This window comes from Suricata suricatta, chromosome 14 (genome assembly GCF_006229205.1).
Source record: "Suricata suricatta isolate VVHF042 chromosome 14, meerkat_22Aug2017_6uvM2_HiC, whole genome shotgun sequence".
In the NCBI taxonomy this organism is placed as follows: domain Eukaryota; kingdom Metazoa; phylum Chordata; class Mammalia; order Carnivora; family Herpestidae; genus Suricata; species Suricata suricatta.
Genome location: NC_043713.1, coordinates 89,023,746 through 89,039,323, shown reverse-complemented (window position 1 = coordinate 89,039,323; position 15,578 = coordinate 89,023,746). Strand labels below are relative to the sequence as shown.

Below are 15,578 nucleotides of genomic sequence, written 5' to 3'. Positions count from 1 at the left end.
CCCGACGAGTGCCGGCGGAGGCCGTGCGGAAGTGCGGCGGCGGCCGCGGGCCGAGCTCCCGGAGCGCCCCGGCTCCCCGCGCGCGGCAGGACCGCGTGGGCGGAGTGGGTCGTTCGGGCTCTGCTCTCCGAGAGCGCGGCTGGTGAAGCTCTTCCCTTCCGGACCGGGGGCACGCTCCCTCGCATTTGTGACCTTTAACGAGTATTATTGAGCACCCACTGTGTACAGAGAGCCCTGTCTGCACGGCGTATGCTTCATACGACCTAGTTGCCACCGCTCGTTTTTTGCAGAACTAGAATCCAGGCCAGATTGGTCATCAGGAGTCCTGCTTGCTTTTGTACGGTGCTGCCGACCGTGCAGTTTCCTTGTTATGGTAGATAGCGTTAATTTCATTTCACTCAGAGACAAACTAGTAGATTTGAGAGCTGTCATTTTAAAAAAGAAGATACAAAGAAATCACTTTTTGAGTTAATTGTAGATTCTCATGCAGCTGTAAGAAATTACACAGAGATCCCGTCCGCGCAGAAGCCAGTTTCCCCCAGTGGGAGCAGCTCAGTTACTAGAGCACAAGGTTGCAACCAGGGAGGTGAAGTCCATCCGTGTGTGTGTGTGTGTGTGTGTGTGTGTGCACGTGCGTGTTTGTGACCACCACCACAGTCAAGACACAGTTGTATCCCACGGATCCCTGCCACGCCGCCTCCCTTCCTCCCTCTTCCTCATCCATGCCAGCCTCTGACCTGTCCTCCATCTCCAATTTTACTCCAAGAATGCTATTTCAGGGGAATTGTGAAGTGTGTCATTTTAGGGGGTTGGGTTTTTTCACTCCCTTAGTTCCTTTGATAGTCATCCAAGTTATCCCAGGAATCCATGAGTCTGTTCCTTTTTATTGATGAATAGTATTGCATGAGATGGATAAAACAGGTTGATTTTTCACCTAAGGAACATCAGGGTTGTTTCCGCTTCGGGGCCGTGCGTGAATGAGCTGCTGTGCACACTCATGCACAAGTTTTTGTATGAATGTGAGTCTCATTTCTCTGGGATCAATGCCCAGGAGTGCATGCTGGACTTCGTGCATTTTTTTTTAATGTTTTATTTATTTTTGAGAGAGAGCGTGAGCAGGGGAGGGTCAGAGAGGGAGACACAGAATCGGAAGCAGCCTCCAGGCTCTGGGCTAGCTGTCAGCACAGAGCCCAACGCGGGGCTCAAACCCACAAACCACGGGATCTTGACCTGAGCCGAAGCCGGATGCTCAACCGACCGAGCCCCCAGGCGCCCCGCCCTGTGATTGTTTTTATTAGTGCTCTGGTTACAGAGTCCAACAGGTTTTGAGGATGCTGCCTCTGCAGTTGTTTTTCTGAATCGTTTGTGCCAAATGTGAGGTTTTGGGGGGCACGCATCTACTGTGTCACATCCAAAATGGTTACAGCAGGGGGACTGAGCGTTGCGGGAGTAGGTGGTGTCCTGATCAGTGAAGACAGCTTTCCCTCCTTTCGTTCAGGGACGATGGCCCCTCTTCCTCCGTCTCGGCACTTAAGCGGCTGGAGCGCAGTCAGTGGACAGATAAGATGGATTTGCGGTTTGGTTTTGAGAGACTCAAGGAACCTGGTGAGAAGACGGGCTGGCTCATCAACATGCACCCTGTAAGCACCTGGGCGTTTTCTCTGCCCTCTTCCCACTCAGGAGGGCAGCTGCCCCCCTCGGGGTGGCTTAGGCCTTGGCACGGATGGCATTGTTTGTGGCTCTGCTGCTTCCCTCGTTAACACCGCGGGGCTGTCTAGAGGCCACTGGGAAGACCAAGGTGGAGGGCGTCCCTGTCGGCCTGTAAAAATGAAGGTTTCGAGGATGAGGGCGAGGCCGAGAGAACCCCTCGCTGGGAAGGGGCCGCGTTGCAGTTCTCGTGACTGGGCGTGGGGTGGGGAGAGGGGGCTTGTTTTGTGCTGTTTCCCAAGGAGGAGGCGCAGGAGCGTCTGGTACTGCGCAGAGGGTGACGGGCGGCTGGTTCTCTTGCAGACCGAGATTCTCGATGAAGATAAACGCCTAGTCAGTGCCGTGGATTACTACTTTATTCAAGATGACGGCAGCAGATTTAAGGTAAGCCCCTGGACCCCAGGAAGCTCAAACCCACTCCGTGATGAGATGTAGCTCAGTCCTAAGTGGTAGCTGTGAGGTGAGGGGTTGGGAGGCGTCAGGGCACGGTCCCTTGGAGCCACATGGGTCACCGTGTAGGATGTCATAAGAGGAGCCAGCTTGGAAAGACTGAAAGAGGAGTAATGTTGTCTGTCTGAGACTGTCGCCCCTGCTGGATGCGCAGGCCCCGATTTCCTGCTGCGTCATCGCTTAAGAGCTGTCAAGGTCAAGGATGCATTGGACCTAGGCTGCTCGTGGGTATACCAGCAAGCGGCGTGTCTTCACTTTTCTCTCTTTTTTCTTCCTCATTGCCCCTGAATGGTGGGCTCTTGCAGGTGGCCTTGGCCTACAAGCCATATTTCTACATTGCAACCAGAAAGGTAGGTGTGGTTCACAGAATCCGGTCACATGACCTGAGCCCTATGTTATGGGGGCTTCAGAACTGAACGTAAAGGGGCTTCTAGAGAAAGGGTCCAGGAAGACAGATTTCACTATAGAAAGTCCTTTTGTTCTGATCTCAATTTAGGGTTGTGAGCGAGAAGTTTCATCTTTTCTGTCCAAGAAGTTTCAGGGTAAAGTTGCTAAAGTAGAGACTGTCCCCAAGGAGGATCTGGACTTGGTGAGTACCGCTTGGACATTCCAGGGTACATGAGGCTGGGTCTAGCCTGCACAAGCGGTGAGATGTAGGAGGCCAAGTTCAGCACCTGTGGGGTGGGGCGGGTGGCGGGGCTTTGTCCTCCTGGAGAAGTCTGGTGGCAGAGTCGATGCCACGTGCAGAGTTGGACAAGGTGCTTTGGACTCGCCGACTCTTCCGCTCGGTTTCCTTTTGAGTCGTTCTTCCCGTATTTTCTTTCCCCAATAAAGTCCGCAATCTCTTCACTTTGTAGCCAAATCACTTGGTGGGTTTGAAGCGGAATTACATTAAGCTGTCCTTCAACACAGTGGAGGACCTTGTGAGAGTGAGGAAGGACATCGCCCCTGCCGTGAGGAAGAACCGGGAGCAGGGCCACGCCAGCGACGCCTACACAGCTATGCTCTCCAGGTGCGCTTCCTTCTCGGAGGCCGCCGGTCAGTCCACACTGACGGCTTCCTGTGTGTCCTGAGTGACAGGATGGATGGGAGGTAGGAAAGCCCAGCAGTGAAGTTACCGTAAGGATTGGCTTGCTCAGTTGCGGAAACACAAGCAATTAGATAGAATTTTTTTCTTTTTTTTTTTTTAAATTATTTTTGAGAGAGAGAGAACATGAGCACACAAGCAGGGGAAGGCCAGAGAGAAAGGGAGACACAGAATCTTAAGCCGGCTCCAGACTCTGAGCTGTCAGCACAGAGCCCAGCGCGGGGCGCGAACTCATGAGCGGTGAGATGACCTGAGCTGAAGTCAGGTGCTCAGCCAACTGAGCGAGCTGCCCAGGCTCCCCTGGGTATAATTTCTGATGCGCTGCATTTGTAGTAAAGAAATGGTGGTTTCTCGGGTTGTGTTTTAGCTCTTCCTCTTTTCTTACACAGGGGTGGGTTTGTGGCTCTAGGATTGAGTTGCTGTAACAATAGAGACATTTTGGATTCCTAGTCACAGCACTTGAACTCAGTCTGTTTTCATGGCTTATGGCAAGTGTCAAGTGGCCTACAGAGTTTACTGAATGCCTAGAATTACGTAATACATCTCTTCTAGAAAACATTGGTGTCATACAGAGAAATGTAAGCATAGGACACCAAACACTGTTAATCAAGTGCTTAGATAGTAACAATAATAGGAAATAGGATAAAAGATGAGAAAGAGGAAATTTCAGGGCGCCTGGGTGGCTCACATTGAACGTGCCTCCCAAGTAACAGGGAGAGCATTTCCTGTATGTTTTTAATTGGGTTGTAATGTACATTCCATAAAATGCATGTTTTGAGCCTGCACTGAATTTCCTGCCTGTAGCCTGCTGCTTGTGGGAGGCTGACATCCAAGGTCATCCTTTTTGTTTAAAGGACTTTTTAAAGTTTGGTTTTGAGGAAGAGAGAGGAAGAGCATGAGCGAGGGAGGGGCACACAGAGGGAGAAAGAGATCCCAAGCACACTCCAAGCTATCCGTGCAGAGCCTGATGCGGGGCTCAAACTCGTGAGCTGTGAGATCATGACCTGAGCCAAAATCAGAAGTCAGATACTTAACTGAGCACCCAGGTGCCCCGCCCCTCCCCCAGCTCCTTCTTTAGGAAGAGCCCGTCCTAGTCGTCTCAACCACCGTTTTACCTGTTGTGTTTACGCCACGTGGACTCCGGCACCCCCGGCAGCGTGTGGTTGAGTAGGTGTCCTCTCTCTGTTCCGCAGTGTTCTGCAAGGGGGCAGCGTGGTTGTTGACGAAGAGGAGGCCTCTAAGAAGGTCACCGACCAGCTGGACAACATCGTGGACATGCGGGAGTATGACGTGCCCTACCACATCCGCCTCTCCATCGACCTGAAGATCCACGTGGTGAGCGGGCCGCCCCTGCGGGCAGGAGGGGGCGCCGGAGGGGCAGGCCGCAGAGACGTGTGTCCTGGGACAGATGCGGAGCGCGTGGCTGACGCGCCACCTGCCCGCCCGCCTGCAGGCCCACTGGTACAACGTCCGGTGCCGGGGAAGCGCCCTTCCCGTGGAGATCAGCCGCCGGGACGACCTCGTGGAGCGGCCCGTGAGTACCGCTCGCACTGCCCCCGTCCTGGCTTTTCCGCTTTTTCTGGAGAGCTCTGATTCGCTGCTGAAGGGTGACTAGGACTCAGATCTGTTTGCTTCTTCTTCCTCAAATCCTTTCTTAAAACAGTTGTAGAGAAATCTTTTTCGTTTTGTTTTGTCTTGTCGGTTTCTGACCAGGTGTAATTTCACTGAGTGCTTGTATGTCGCCACGTGGTGCCCTTGTTTGAGCTGGGCCGGGTCCGAACTTTGCAGGAGAGCTCCGACTTCCGTTTTGGGGGGTTGATAGCGATGTGAGACGGTGAAGAGTGGATTCACACGTGGAAGGGCTTGGTTCAGGGACAGATTTGTGATCTTGGGCAAGTCTGTACTCCTGTTTTTGCACTTCCAAAATGGAGATGTCGACTTGACCACAGTCTCCCATCTAGGTTATCATAAAGGTCAAAATGAGATCATGATTTTAAAGTACTTTCCGACTCAAGTGCTCTGTAATTCTAGGATCTTCCATTTATGCCCTAGTCTCTCGAGGGTGTTTTAAGATTTCATATCCACCGTGAATCATGGCGTTCTTGACATAGGTTAGTCAACCCAAAATGCCGGTCTCGGTTCTTTTACATCCTTTCTCTGTGGCCACTTGACTCTTGTTTTAGGAGCTGGAGGTGGATGTGGTGGGTGTCGGGAAGACCCTCAGGCTCTCCAGAGCTCGGCTTGGTTTATGTCCAGCTTAATGAGACTGTTTGTCCCTGCAGGACCCTGTGGTTTTGGCATTTGACATCGAGACAACCAAACTGCCCCTCAAGTTTCCCGACGCTGAGACTGACCAGATTATGATGATTTCCTACATGATTGACGGTCAGGTAAGTGGTGCCTTTTGGGGCGTAAGCTTCTTGGGAGCAGCATCCACCCTGTGGTTGGTATTTTTTCCGTGAAAAATAAGTGAGTTGAGTTCAGGAAAGTGAAGAAGCCAGCCGTGCCCCTGCCTTCCAGTTTGGGTCTGATGTGTTCGGAGCTCGGGGCCGCATCTCTTCCTGGCAGGGCTTAGGGCCTCCCGCTCCTACAGCTTCCTGCGGCGGAAGCTGCTAGGCGTGTGTGAAGAGGTGTGTGTTCGGCTTTTTTGTCCTAACTCACGCTGACTGCTCGTGCCCTTCCCAGGGCTACCTCATCACCAACAGGGAGATCGTGTCAGAGGACGTTGGAGATTTTGAGTTCACCCCCAAGCCAGAGTATGAGGGACCCTTCTGTGTCTTTAATGAACCCGATGAGGTAAAGAGGTGTCCCGTGGGGAAGCACGGGGTGTCCGGGGCGAGGCGGGCAGGAGAGCCCTCGGACCCGGGAGGCCTCGGCACTCGTGTACCCGGAGCGGCAGCTTGCGCTCCGGGGCTCCTGGCGGTGTGGTCCTGGTTCACCCTGGAGGCACGGGTGGGTGTGGACGTGAGGTACAGCATGAAGTCCCTGCCTTTCCGGAATTTTGGGAGGGGCGCTCGGAAGTAGCTGGAGGAAGAGAAACAAATCCTCTGACTGCTGCGAATGATTGAATTCAGGTTCATCTAATCCAGAGGTGGTTTGAACACGTCCAAGAGACCAAACCCACCATCATGGTCACCTACAACGGGGACTTTTTTGACTGGTGAGTCTGACGTCTAGCTCGCGAGTGACGGGGATGTGCGGCAGCGTGAACAGACTTGCGCCGATGAGCTGTGTGCTTAGAAATGGTCAGGATGGAGAGGAGAGGTGGGCGCGGGGTTCCTGGGTTTGCTCAGGAGTCTGCTGGGCCGTCTTGCGGTATCTGAGGGACACATGTGCTCCTCTGTCTGCCCTGATCCCTAGGCCGTTTGTGGAGGCCAGAGCGGCGGCCCACGGACTGAGCATGCACCAGGAGATCGGGTTCCAGAAGGACAGCCAGGGGGAGTATAAGGCGCCCCAGTGCATCCACATGGACTGTCTCAGGTAGGCCCGGCGGCGCATCGCGCTGTCTCAGCGGGCTTTCTGTGTGCGGGTCCGAGGCTCCCTTCTTGCACACATTGTCCTGTCCGCGTCTCTTGGAGGGAGGAAGGTGGCCTCTGCAGCAGCTCTGTCACCTTCAGGGACAGCGGCTGTGGCTAGTTCTGGGGCATGCTGTCTTCCCTCGTATGCTCGTTACTTCTTCCACCAGCAAACACGTTAGCGTCAGGCCTCGGGCTGGGGAAGCCGGAGCAGAAAGAGGCCAGGCTGAGTGAGATCCCGGTGCTGTGAGAGCTCCCCACAGAGGGGAGGGTGCAGCAGCCAGGGGTGTCCAGGCTGGAGAGGACGGAGGTCTTGTGGGCCTCCTGTACCCTGGGGAGAGGTGGATTTTATCTTGGGGAGCCTGGCATTATGGTGCGGGGGTTGGAGAGGGCAGATGAGATTGAAGAGAGGGGTGGACTTGGGCATCCATGGACCTGGGGGCGTGCGGCACATGGGGCGCAGGGAATGTTGGTTCTCAGGGCTTGGGGTGGGCTCTGGGGCAGGGGGGTACGTTCTAGGTAGAAGCAGGCCTGGGAACCCTATTTACAGGGGTCGTGGTGATCAATGGATTCCAGAAGAGAAAGAACAGGGGTGGGGCTTCAGAGGAGGGGCCAATATTAGGAGACTCCACGGGCACTTCTGGGGGGTGAGGATGGCCAAGAGTATGGAGGCTGAGGGAGGTGAGACTAGGTGCAGTTAGGAGGGCGCTGTGGGTGCCAGGGACACAGCCACGTCAGTCGTGTGGCTGACTCGCAGGAGGATGTGCAGACAGGTGTGGGGGTGCGGGGCCCAGAGTGGCTGGCTTCTGGTTTCCGGGCCGAGGGGGCCATGTCAGCAGAGACGAGGTGAAGAGGGAGACCTGAGGGGGTGGGGAGAGCGGGCAGGCTGGCAGTCCACGGGACGGGCCGGAGGGACTGAGGTTTCCCACCTGCTCACCGTTCTCTCTCCACGAGGGACACGGAGGCCGTGGGACTCGGGAGACTGGCGTTTCCTTGTGTTTGCGGGCATTTCCCTGAGATGACCTGAACCTGGGGTGGCTTCACGAGGTGCCGTGTGGGGTCCTGGTGGCAGTCCTGGGGGCACCTGTCGGGACCCTGCCTTTTTCTGTGTCGTGTCCAGCTCGGCCGCCTCTCACGGTGCTTGGGCCTCGTGTCAGAGCCGTCTCTGACCTTTGTGCGTGTTCTGGTCCGCAGGTGGGTGAAGAGGGACAGTTACCTTCCTGTGGGCAGCCACAACCTCAAGGCGGCCGCCAAAGCCAAGCTGGGCTACGACCCTGTGGAGCTGGACCCCGAAGACATGTGCCGGATGGCCACCGAGCAGCCGCAGGCACGTGGCTTTACATGTAGCCGTGACGCGGCGCCTGCCCGGCTCGTCGTCACTCTTACCGTCTGGCGTTCTCTCCTCAGACCCTGGCCACGTACTCGGTGTCAGACGCGGTGGCCACGTACTACCTGTACATGAAGTACGTCCACCCCTTCATATTCGCCCTCTGCACCATCATCCCCATGGAGCCTGACGAGGTTAGTGCCTCTCCCGGCCCTGCGCCGTGCTCAGCCCGCCGCCCCTCGGAGCTCCTCCAGACGCCTGGCGTGGATGCGCCTGTGTGACCTTGGCGTTTGGTCTGAAGCCTGGCATTTCCCCCCGCAGGTGCTCCGCAAGGGCTCCGGGACGCTGTGTGAGGCCTTGCTGATGGTGCAGGCCTTCCATGCCAACATCATCTTCCCCAACAAGCAAGAGCAGGAGTTTAACAAGCTGACCCACGATGGCCACGTGCTGGATGCCGAGACCTATGTGGGTGGCCACGTGGAGGCCCTGGAATCGGGCGTGTTCCGCAGTGACATCCCCTGCCGGTTCAGGATGGTGAGCCCATCCCACCGAGGGCTGCGCTGTGCGCCCTTCCCTCACCACCCCTCCCTTCTCTGGCCTGCTCGTGACTGAGGTGCTACAGGGCAAGCACTTGGCTCCTTCAGGGCACCTTCTGCAGTGTCCTGCCCGAGCCAAATGGGTCCGTGCGAGAGCGCTTTTCCTTCTCACTTGCATCCTGTCTTGGTCATTTGTACTAGAATCCTGCTGCCTTTGACTTCCTGCTGCAGCGGGTGGAGAAGACCATGCGTCATGCCATTGAGGAAGAGGAGAAGGTGCCCCTGGAGCAGGTCACCAACTTCCAAGAGGTAACGCTCCAGGGGGCCAGGAGAAACAGTCTTCACATGCCCTGCCTTGTAGACTGGCTTCTTCCAATAGTATGTTTATTATGCACCTACTGCGTGCTGGAACTTGGGCTCCGAGCCAGATGATAGAGTCTATTCTGGTCTGGCTGGGGGGCACAGGACAGTGTTGTGGTTACAGTGAGTGACCGCACTTCAGGAGATGGTAGAGTTTCACAAGTTGGTGGTGGGGTTCCTGAGCTGGCTCCTGCTTTGAACATGGTGGTGGGTGGTCGTGGGACAAAGGCGAGTGATAGGTCTGATGCCCAGTTCCTTTTAACTTTATTTTGTTGTTAACGAGAATTTAAAAGTGATAACAGGGACGACGCCTGGGGGGCTCAGTCGGTTAAGTGTCTGGCTTCGGCTCAGGTCATGATCTCACGGTTCGTGGGTTCAAGCCCTGTGTTGGGCTCTGTGCTGACAGCTCGCGGAGCCTGGAGCCTGTCTCGGATTCTGTGTCTCTTTCTCTCTCTCTGACCCTCCCCTGCTTGTGCTGTCTCTCTCTGTCTCTCAGAAATAAATAAAAGACAGGAAAAAAAAATTTTTAAGTGATAACAGTCAATTTCTACAAATAACAGACTAGATTATAGTGACCATAAAAGCTTTCAAATCAAGATCAGAAAGCACCACTTACAAAGTCCCACATGCCTGGAGACCTCAGGTACCTCCCACCTTGTTTGTCCTATTTGCATGTGGCACTTCTCAAGTGTTTCTGTGGGGCACTGCCCAACACTGCAGCATATTGAGTTACTAGTGGTTTGGAGTTTTTATGAATTTTAGGATTGATTGAAAAAGCATCTCATAACATGGGTAAATGAATGGGTCAGCGGGTTAAGTGTCTGACTCTTTGATTGCAGCTCAGGCCCTGGTCTCGAGGCTGTGAGATGAAGCCCTGCATCAGGCTCCTCGCTTGGGGCAGAGATCCTCTCCTTCTCCCCTCCGCTCCCCCAAAAGAAAAAAGAAATGTCTCAGAACAGACTCACTGGGCAGAATTCAAATAATGTGTTTACAGGGACGCCTGGGTGGCTCAGTTGGTTAAGTGTCCAACTCTTAATAGATTCTCGATATTGGTTCAGGTCATGATCTCATGGTCCTTAGATCTAGCCACACTCTGGGCTCTGTGCTGGGATGGAGCGTGATTAGTTCTCCCTCTCCCTCTTCCCTCTCCCCTGCTTGTGCTCTCTGGTCTCTCTCACAAATAAGAAAACTGTGTTTATACGCTGTATGACTGAAGTGCTGTGCAGCATTGTCAACTCCAGCTCCCCCGTGTACTTTGGGAACTCTAAGAACAACCTAGAAGAGTAGCTAGGCAGAAGAACGAATGGGAGTTAACACCTCAGAAGGAACATAGTGACCAGTTTTAAGTTGAAGAAACAGTGAAACGAGTGAGAACAGAGATGTGCTAATTGGAGGGACTCCGGACAGTAGGCTCCTCCCGGAGGACGGAGTACGGCTCGGTGCCGGTGTCTAAAGTGTGTTCGAAAGGGCGGCAGGCCCATCTCTTTGTTCCCGAGGGCCCACATCGTCCCCAGGGTGCCGGGGGGAGGCGCCAGCTGGGAACCTCAGCAGCATTGGCGTGTCCTGTGGGAACTGTGCCTCCGTCCCCTCTTACTGGACTGTCTCCGTGAGCCTCCTCATTGCCATGTCAGGAGCTGCCTCCAGGCGGGGAAGGATGTGATGATTGTGCTAATGATTCATTTGTCAAAAATTCAATTAGGAGCAAGTATTCACGCTTCTGATATTTCCTCTTCTACGTGATAGGTATCGTTCCTTTTAGTTGTTGCTTTATAATTTTTGGTGTGTTTTTTATTTTGACTACTTTGGAGACTTTTAAGGAGTGTTGTTTTGTTTTGTTTTGTTTTTTGAGAGGGAGCTTGCAGGGATAGGGGTGCAGAGGTGCAGCGCAGAGCCTGCTGCGGGGCTTGATCTCCTGACGATGAGACTATGACCTGAGCCGAAATCAAGAGTTGGATGATGCTTAACTGAGCCCCCCCCCAGGCGCCCCTTAGGGAGTTTAATACTACAGGCAAGTTTTCATTCAAGTGATTTTTCTAATATGACTTCCAAATTTAACATATTTCATTAAATAAAAAGATGGCTACTCTCATGGTTAGTGTTTGTATTTATTTAGATATTTCTCAGTTTTCTCTATTCTTAAATGTTTAAAACAGACATTGGCAAACTATAGCCCATGAAGCCTGTGTAACCAGCAAACTGAGAATACCTTTTACATTTTTAAAATGTTATTAAAAATGATTGTGTGGCCACAAAACCTAAATTAAAGTATTTATTATCTGGTTCTTTGCAGAGGTTTGTGGAGTCATTAGATTAACTTGTAAATATACTAATTCTCCAGTTGTGATGTGTACGTTTTGTGCAGAATGAACTTATCAGATAGGTACATGTTAATGTTACGACGTAATTAGGTATTACTTTTGGGAGAGTGAATATATGACCATTAGAAGCCAGTTAGTTTTAGGGGCGCCTAGGTGGCTCAGTCAGTTAAATGTCTGACTTCATCTCAGGTCGTGATTTTGCATTGCGTGGGTTCAAGCCCCATGCCAGGCTCTGTGCTGACAGCTCGGAGCCTGGAGCTGCTTCAGGTTCTGTGTCTTCCTCTGTGTCTGTCCCTTTTCCACTTGCTCTCTCTCAAAGATAAATGTTAAAAAAAAAAAGAAGCCAGTTAGTTTCAGCCTCACATAGTTTTAGTGCCCTTTTTTTAGGGCGGTGTGTTTATTTCCCGGGGCTACTCGTGCTTTTCAGACGTGCTTCTTCTGGTTTTTAGAAGTGGACTCTTTCTCTCCCTGTGTTTTGTTTAGGGCTTTGGTCGTTAGTATTTTTAGTTGTGCTACTTTGCCCACCTTTGCTCTAGGAAGTTTATTCTCTTGGGTTCTCGGGGCCTCCTCCCATCACGTCTGCTCTCGGTCATGGGGGTGTTCTGTGATTTTGGGGTGTGAATTTGTATTCAGCAGGGAATCTCCTGCAGCCCGTCAGGCCGGCAGGTACTTTGACAGTTGTTTCTGACCGGGGTCCCCTCTCACCCGGTTCCTGGGCTGGAGGATCTGGTGGGGGGTGTAATGTAAACCGCATGCTCGCTGGAGGGACCAGCCTGCCGTGCCAGCTGTTCAGCCCAGAGGACATGTGACTTGGGTGAACAGACTTGTAGATTATTCTTCCATGGAGGTGGCCTTTGTCAGTCCTGCTGTTTTGGGGGTTCTGTTGTGTCCCCCTGTTGTGTGCAGGCTGCATGTCCCCGAGGAGGCAGGAAAAACATGCGGGAGCGCGCACGCCCTGCGTGGAGACGGCCGACCTGGGAAAGGCCTGCGCGGGAGGCTGGGGCTCGGGGCTCGGGGCTCGGGGGGCTTTCTCTCCTTTCTCGCACAGGAGTCCCTCGTGAACCTCACTCATTCGTGCACTCTCTGGTTCACACGGAGCACCTGCCATCCTGGGAGTCTGTGGTTTGGGCGTGCCCAGCGCCTTGCAAACCCCCCGGGTGCTGGGTCCCTGAGCGTCCCTGTGAGATGGCATTGGAAACATGTCATCCCAGTTTCGTGCTGGGAGAATTAAGCTCGTCAGCTCGAGCCTGACTCCCTCCTGACTTTGCCTCACATGCCTTTCCCCTTTGCTGAGTGAGTTCTGTGTCCTTTCACTGTGAGTCACCACACCTTGGGGTGGTCCGGGAGACTCCGACACAGAGCCTGGCCTCTGCCAGGCCACCGCTGATGTCACTCCCTGCTCTGGTTTTGAGTCCACTCTTTCCTCTTGCCCTTGGGGAAAGCTTAGAGGCTAAGTTCTGCATTTACAGGGATAGACCTCCTATTTTATGCAGGATATCTAGGTGTTAGGTACCAGGAGGGTTTTTTAAGATAATAGTGTAACCTCTGGTTGGAAATGAGTCTGATTCATTGGTTGATAAAGTAATGCCGGAGACCATCTAGCCCCGAAGTTCAGAGCGTGCCGCTTGGGCTGAGGGCGCCCATGCTTGAGCCCCTGCTCAGCTCTTGAGCCTCTCATCTGTCAGGTGAGGGGACAGATGCGGAGGCAGGAATGTCGCTGCCCACACTGTGCATGCACGCAGGGCATGCAGGAAGGGCGCTGTTGATCCTCGAGCTGGGCCATGCACCTCGCTGCCAGATGGGCCCTGCTATCCGAGGCCACAGTCAGTGTTTGCTCCCAGCCCCAAAAGGTCCTCTGAGGTGGAGGCCGCTGCTTCCCGGGATGCCGTCCTCCTTAGGGTTCTTTCCTTGCGAGGGTCCTGTACCTCCAGGACCTCGTACTGGTGGCCAGCGTTGGCGGCCCTTCTGGGGCCCACGTGCTCGCTTTGTTACTGTCCCTACAGTCTGGTTTTTGTCTTGGTCGCCACTCTTTCTCCTTCTCCGTAGGTGTGTGATGAGATCAAGACCAAGCTCACCTCCCTGAAAGATGTTCCAAACAGAATCGAGTGCCCCCTTATCTACCACCTGGACGTGGGGGCCATGTACCCCAACATCATCCTGACAAACCGTCTGCAGGTGGGTCAGATTCCCCCATCAGAATCGAGCTCTTTCTGCCCAGACCCTAAGTGCTGCCCCCCACCCCCCCGCCCCCTGCAGCCCTCTGCCGTGGTAGACGAGGCCACCTGTGCCGCCTGTGACTTCAACAAGCCAGGAGCGGACTGCCAGAGGAGGATGGCCTGGCAGTGGCGGGGCGAGTTCAGTGAGTGGGGCCCCGGGTGGGGCGGGCGGCTCAGCGGGCGGGGGTGCGCCAGTCTCTGGCACGGACTCTCCTCTGACACCCTCCTAGTGCCGGCCAGTCGCAGCGAGTACCATCGGATCCAGCACCAGCTGGAATCGGAGAAGTTCCCTCCCTTGACCGCAGACGGCCCAGCCCGGGCCTTTCACGAGCTGTCCCGTGAGGAGCAGGCTAAATATGAGAAGCGGAGGCTGACCGGTGAGCAGTTTGCAAACCCTGTGGCTCCTCTGACCCGGGCCTCTGTTGGTTCGCCACAGCCCGCTGTCGGTTAGACTGGATGTTGCACCGGATGCGATCACTGTGAACCAGCTCTTCTTATAGCCTTCCTTGCCTTCTTTCTCCCTCAGTGAGTGTTCACATAACGAACTGGGCTTCCTGGGCCCTTGGCGACTTTGGCCCGTTCACACTGGGCTGTCCTTCGATAGGGTAACCCGGCACTGTCTTTCTGAGCCTTGTGCGCCTCCACACTAACCTAGCACCTGCGTTTGTTGGCATCCGCCGCATCCCAGCTTCCTCTGGCGCCGCGCAGGCGGCCCGGCCGTCTCCGGGCGGAGCCTCACGTGCCGCCCTGCTCTCGGTCGCGCTGCAGATTACTGCCGGAAGGCCTACAAGAAGATCCACGTGACCCGGGTGGAGGAGCGCCTCACCACCATCTGCCAGCGGGAGAACTCCTTCTACGTGGACACTGTGCGCGCCTTCCGGGACAGGCGCTACGAGTTCAAGGGTCTCCACAAGGTGAGTCTGCCCTTTGAGAAGTCAGAACAGAGTCTAGTCCTGAGACGAGAGCCCTTGCTTGGCACCGTCCGGCGGTCATGGCGCCCCGGGCAGCGTGTGTGGCCCCAGCTTCTGGGCTCTCATGAATTTGGGGAGTAATTGAATGCACAGTTGTTTTGAGGTAGTTTCTTGAAGTAGGCTTCACACCCAGCCTGAGGGGCCCAAACTCATGACCTGAGACCAAGACCTGCGATGAGATCAAGAGCTGGGCACATAACCAACTGACCGCCAGGCACCCCCAGTTATTTTTCGTTTTCAGGAATTAAGGGCCTGAGGCCTTGAAACTATTTTGAATGCTTGCTTTTAAAGTACTTATTTAGAGCAGGGGCAGCCGACTATGGCTGGGCGGGCTGTTTTTATCAATGAAATTGGATAGGAACTGAGCTGTGCGCCTGCAGCTGGGGGTGAGCCGTCGGCACAGCCGCGGAGACCGCACGGGCCCAGTACTGGCCATTCGGGCCCGGAGTTCGGCGCCCCTGACGGGGGGAGGGGAGGATGATGCGCTGGCCTGGCTCGTCCAGGAGGATCCGGGGACACGCACACTGCCTCGGCTGTCATGACACACTGTACGTAGCTTTATACTTAAGCAAGTGGGGTCATTTTTGCTAAAAGACCTTCCTTCCCTGTTGGACTCGGTAAGGTCCCTGTTCTGATAGACTTTGTCATAGTAAAAGATGTATGACCTAAAACTTCACATTTTTAAGCGCTCGGTTCCGTGGCATTGAGTTCGCGCACGCTGTTGGCCCCCACCCCCGGCCCTCTCCAGAACTCTTCATCTCCCGGAACTAGCACCGCGGAACACTCAGCCCCTGACCTACTCTCTGTCTCTGAGTTTAACTCCTCTGCGGCCTCACGTAAGTGGAGTCGCGCGCTGTGTGTCTTTCCGTGACGGCTCCTGTCCCTCCGCAGGGTGTCCTCCAGGTTCACCCGTGTAGTAGAGGCCGTCAGAGTCTCCTTTCCGGCGCTGAGTAATACTCCGTGGTGTTCGCACCACATTCTGTTCACCCTTCCCCGTCCACGGACACCGGGCTGCTTCCACGGTTTGGCCACTGTGAATAATGCTGCTCTGAACGTGGGTGTGCAAATCTCCTGAGTCCCTGAGGTCGTTC

The 15,578-nt window shown here is 54.5% G+C and overlaps 1 protein-coding gene across 1 annotated transcript in view; it reads left to right on the top strand.

Annotated features, from left to right (window-relative positions):
- The window catches only part of POLE (DNA polymerase epsilon, catalytic subunit), a 47,721-nt gene that overhangs the window by 230 nt on the left and 31,913 nt on the right, over window positions 1-15,578 (top strand). The window contains exons 2-20 of the mRNA XM_029921226.1: window positions 1,499-1,640; window positions 2,011-2,091; window positions 2,463-2,507; window positions 2,654-2,746; window positions 3,015-3,169; window positions 4,438-4,579; window positions 4,698-4,778; window positions 5,527-5,634; window positions 5,930-6,040; window positions 6,319-6,404; window positions 6,605-6,724; window positions 7,954-8,086; window positions 8,167-8,280; window positions 8,408-8,620; window positions 8,824-8,931; window positions 13,347-13,475; window positions 13,557-13,659; window positions 13,747-13,893; window positions 14,285-14,430. Of these exons, the coding sequence (XP_029777086.1) occupies window positions 1,499-1,640; window positions 2,011-2,091; window positions 2,463-2,507; window positions 2,654-2,746; window positions 3,015-3,169; window positions 4,438-4,579; window positions 4,698-4,778; window positions 5,527-5,634; window positions 5,930-6,040; window positions 6,319-6,404; window positions 6,605-6,724; window positions 7,954-8,086; window positions 8,167-8,280; window positions 8,408-8,620; window positions 8,824-8,931; window positions 13,347-13,475; window positions 13,557-13,659; window positions 13,747-13,893; window positions 14,285-14,430 (2,257 nt within the window). The remainder of the gene's footprint in view (window positions 1-1,498; window positions 1,641-2,010; window positions 2,092-2,462; window positions 2,508-2,653; window positions 2,747-3,014; window positions 3,170-4,437; window positions 4,580-4,697; window positions 4,779-5,526; window positions 5,635-5,929; window positions 6,041-6,318; window positions 6,405-6,604; window positions 6,725-7,953; window positions 8,087-8,166; window positions 8,281-8,407; window positions 8,621-8,823; window positions 8,932-13,346; window positions 13,476-13,556; window positions 13,660-13,746; window positions 13,894-14,284; window positions 14,431-15,578) is intronic.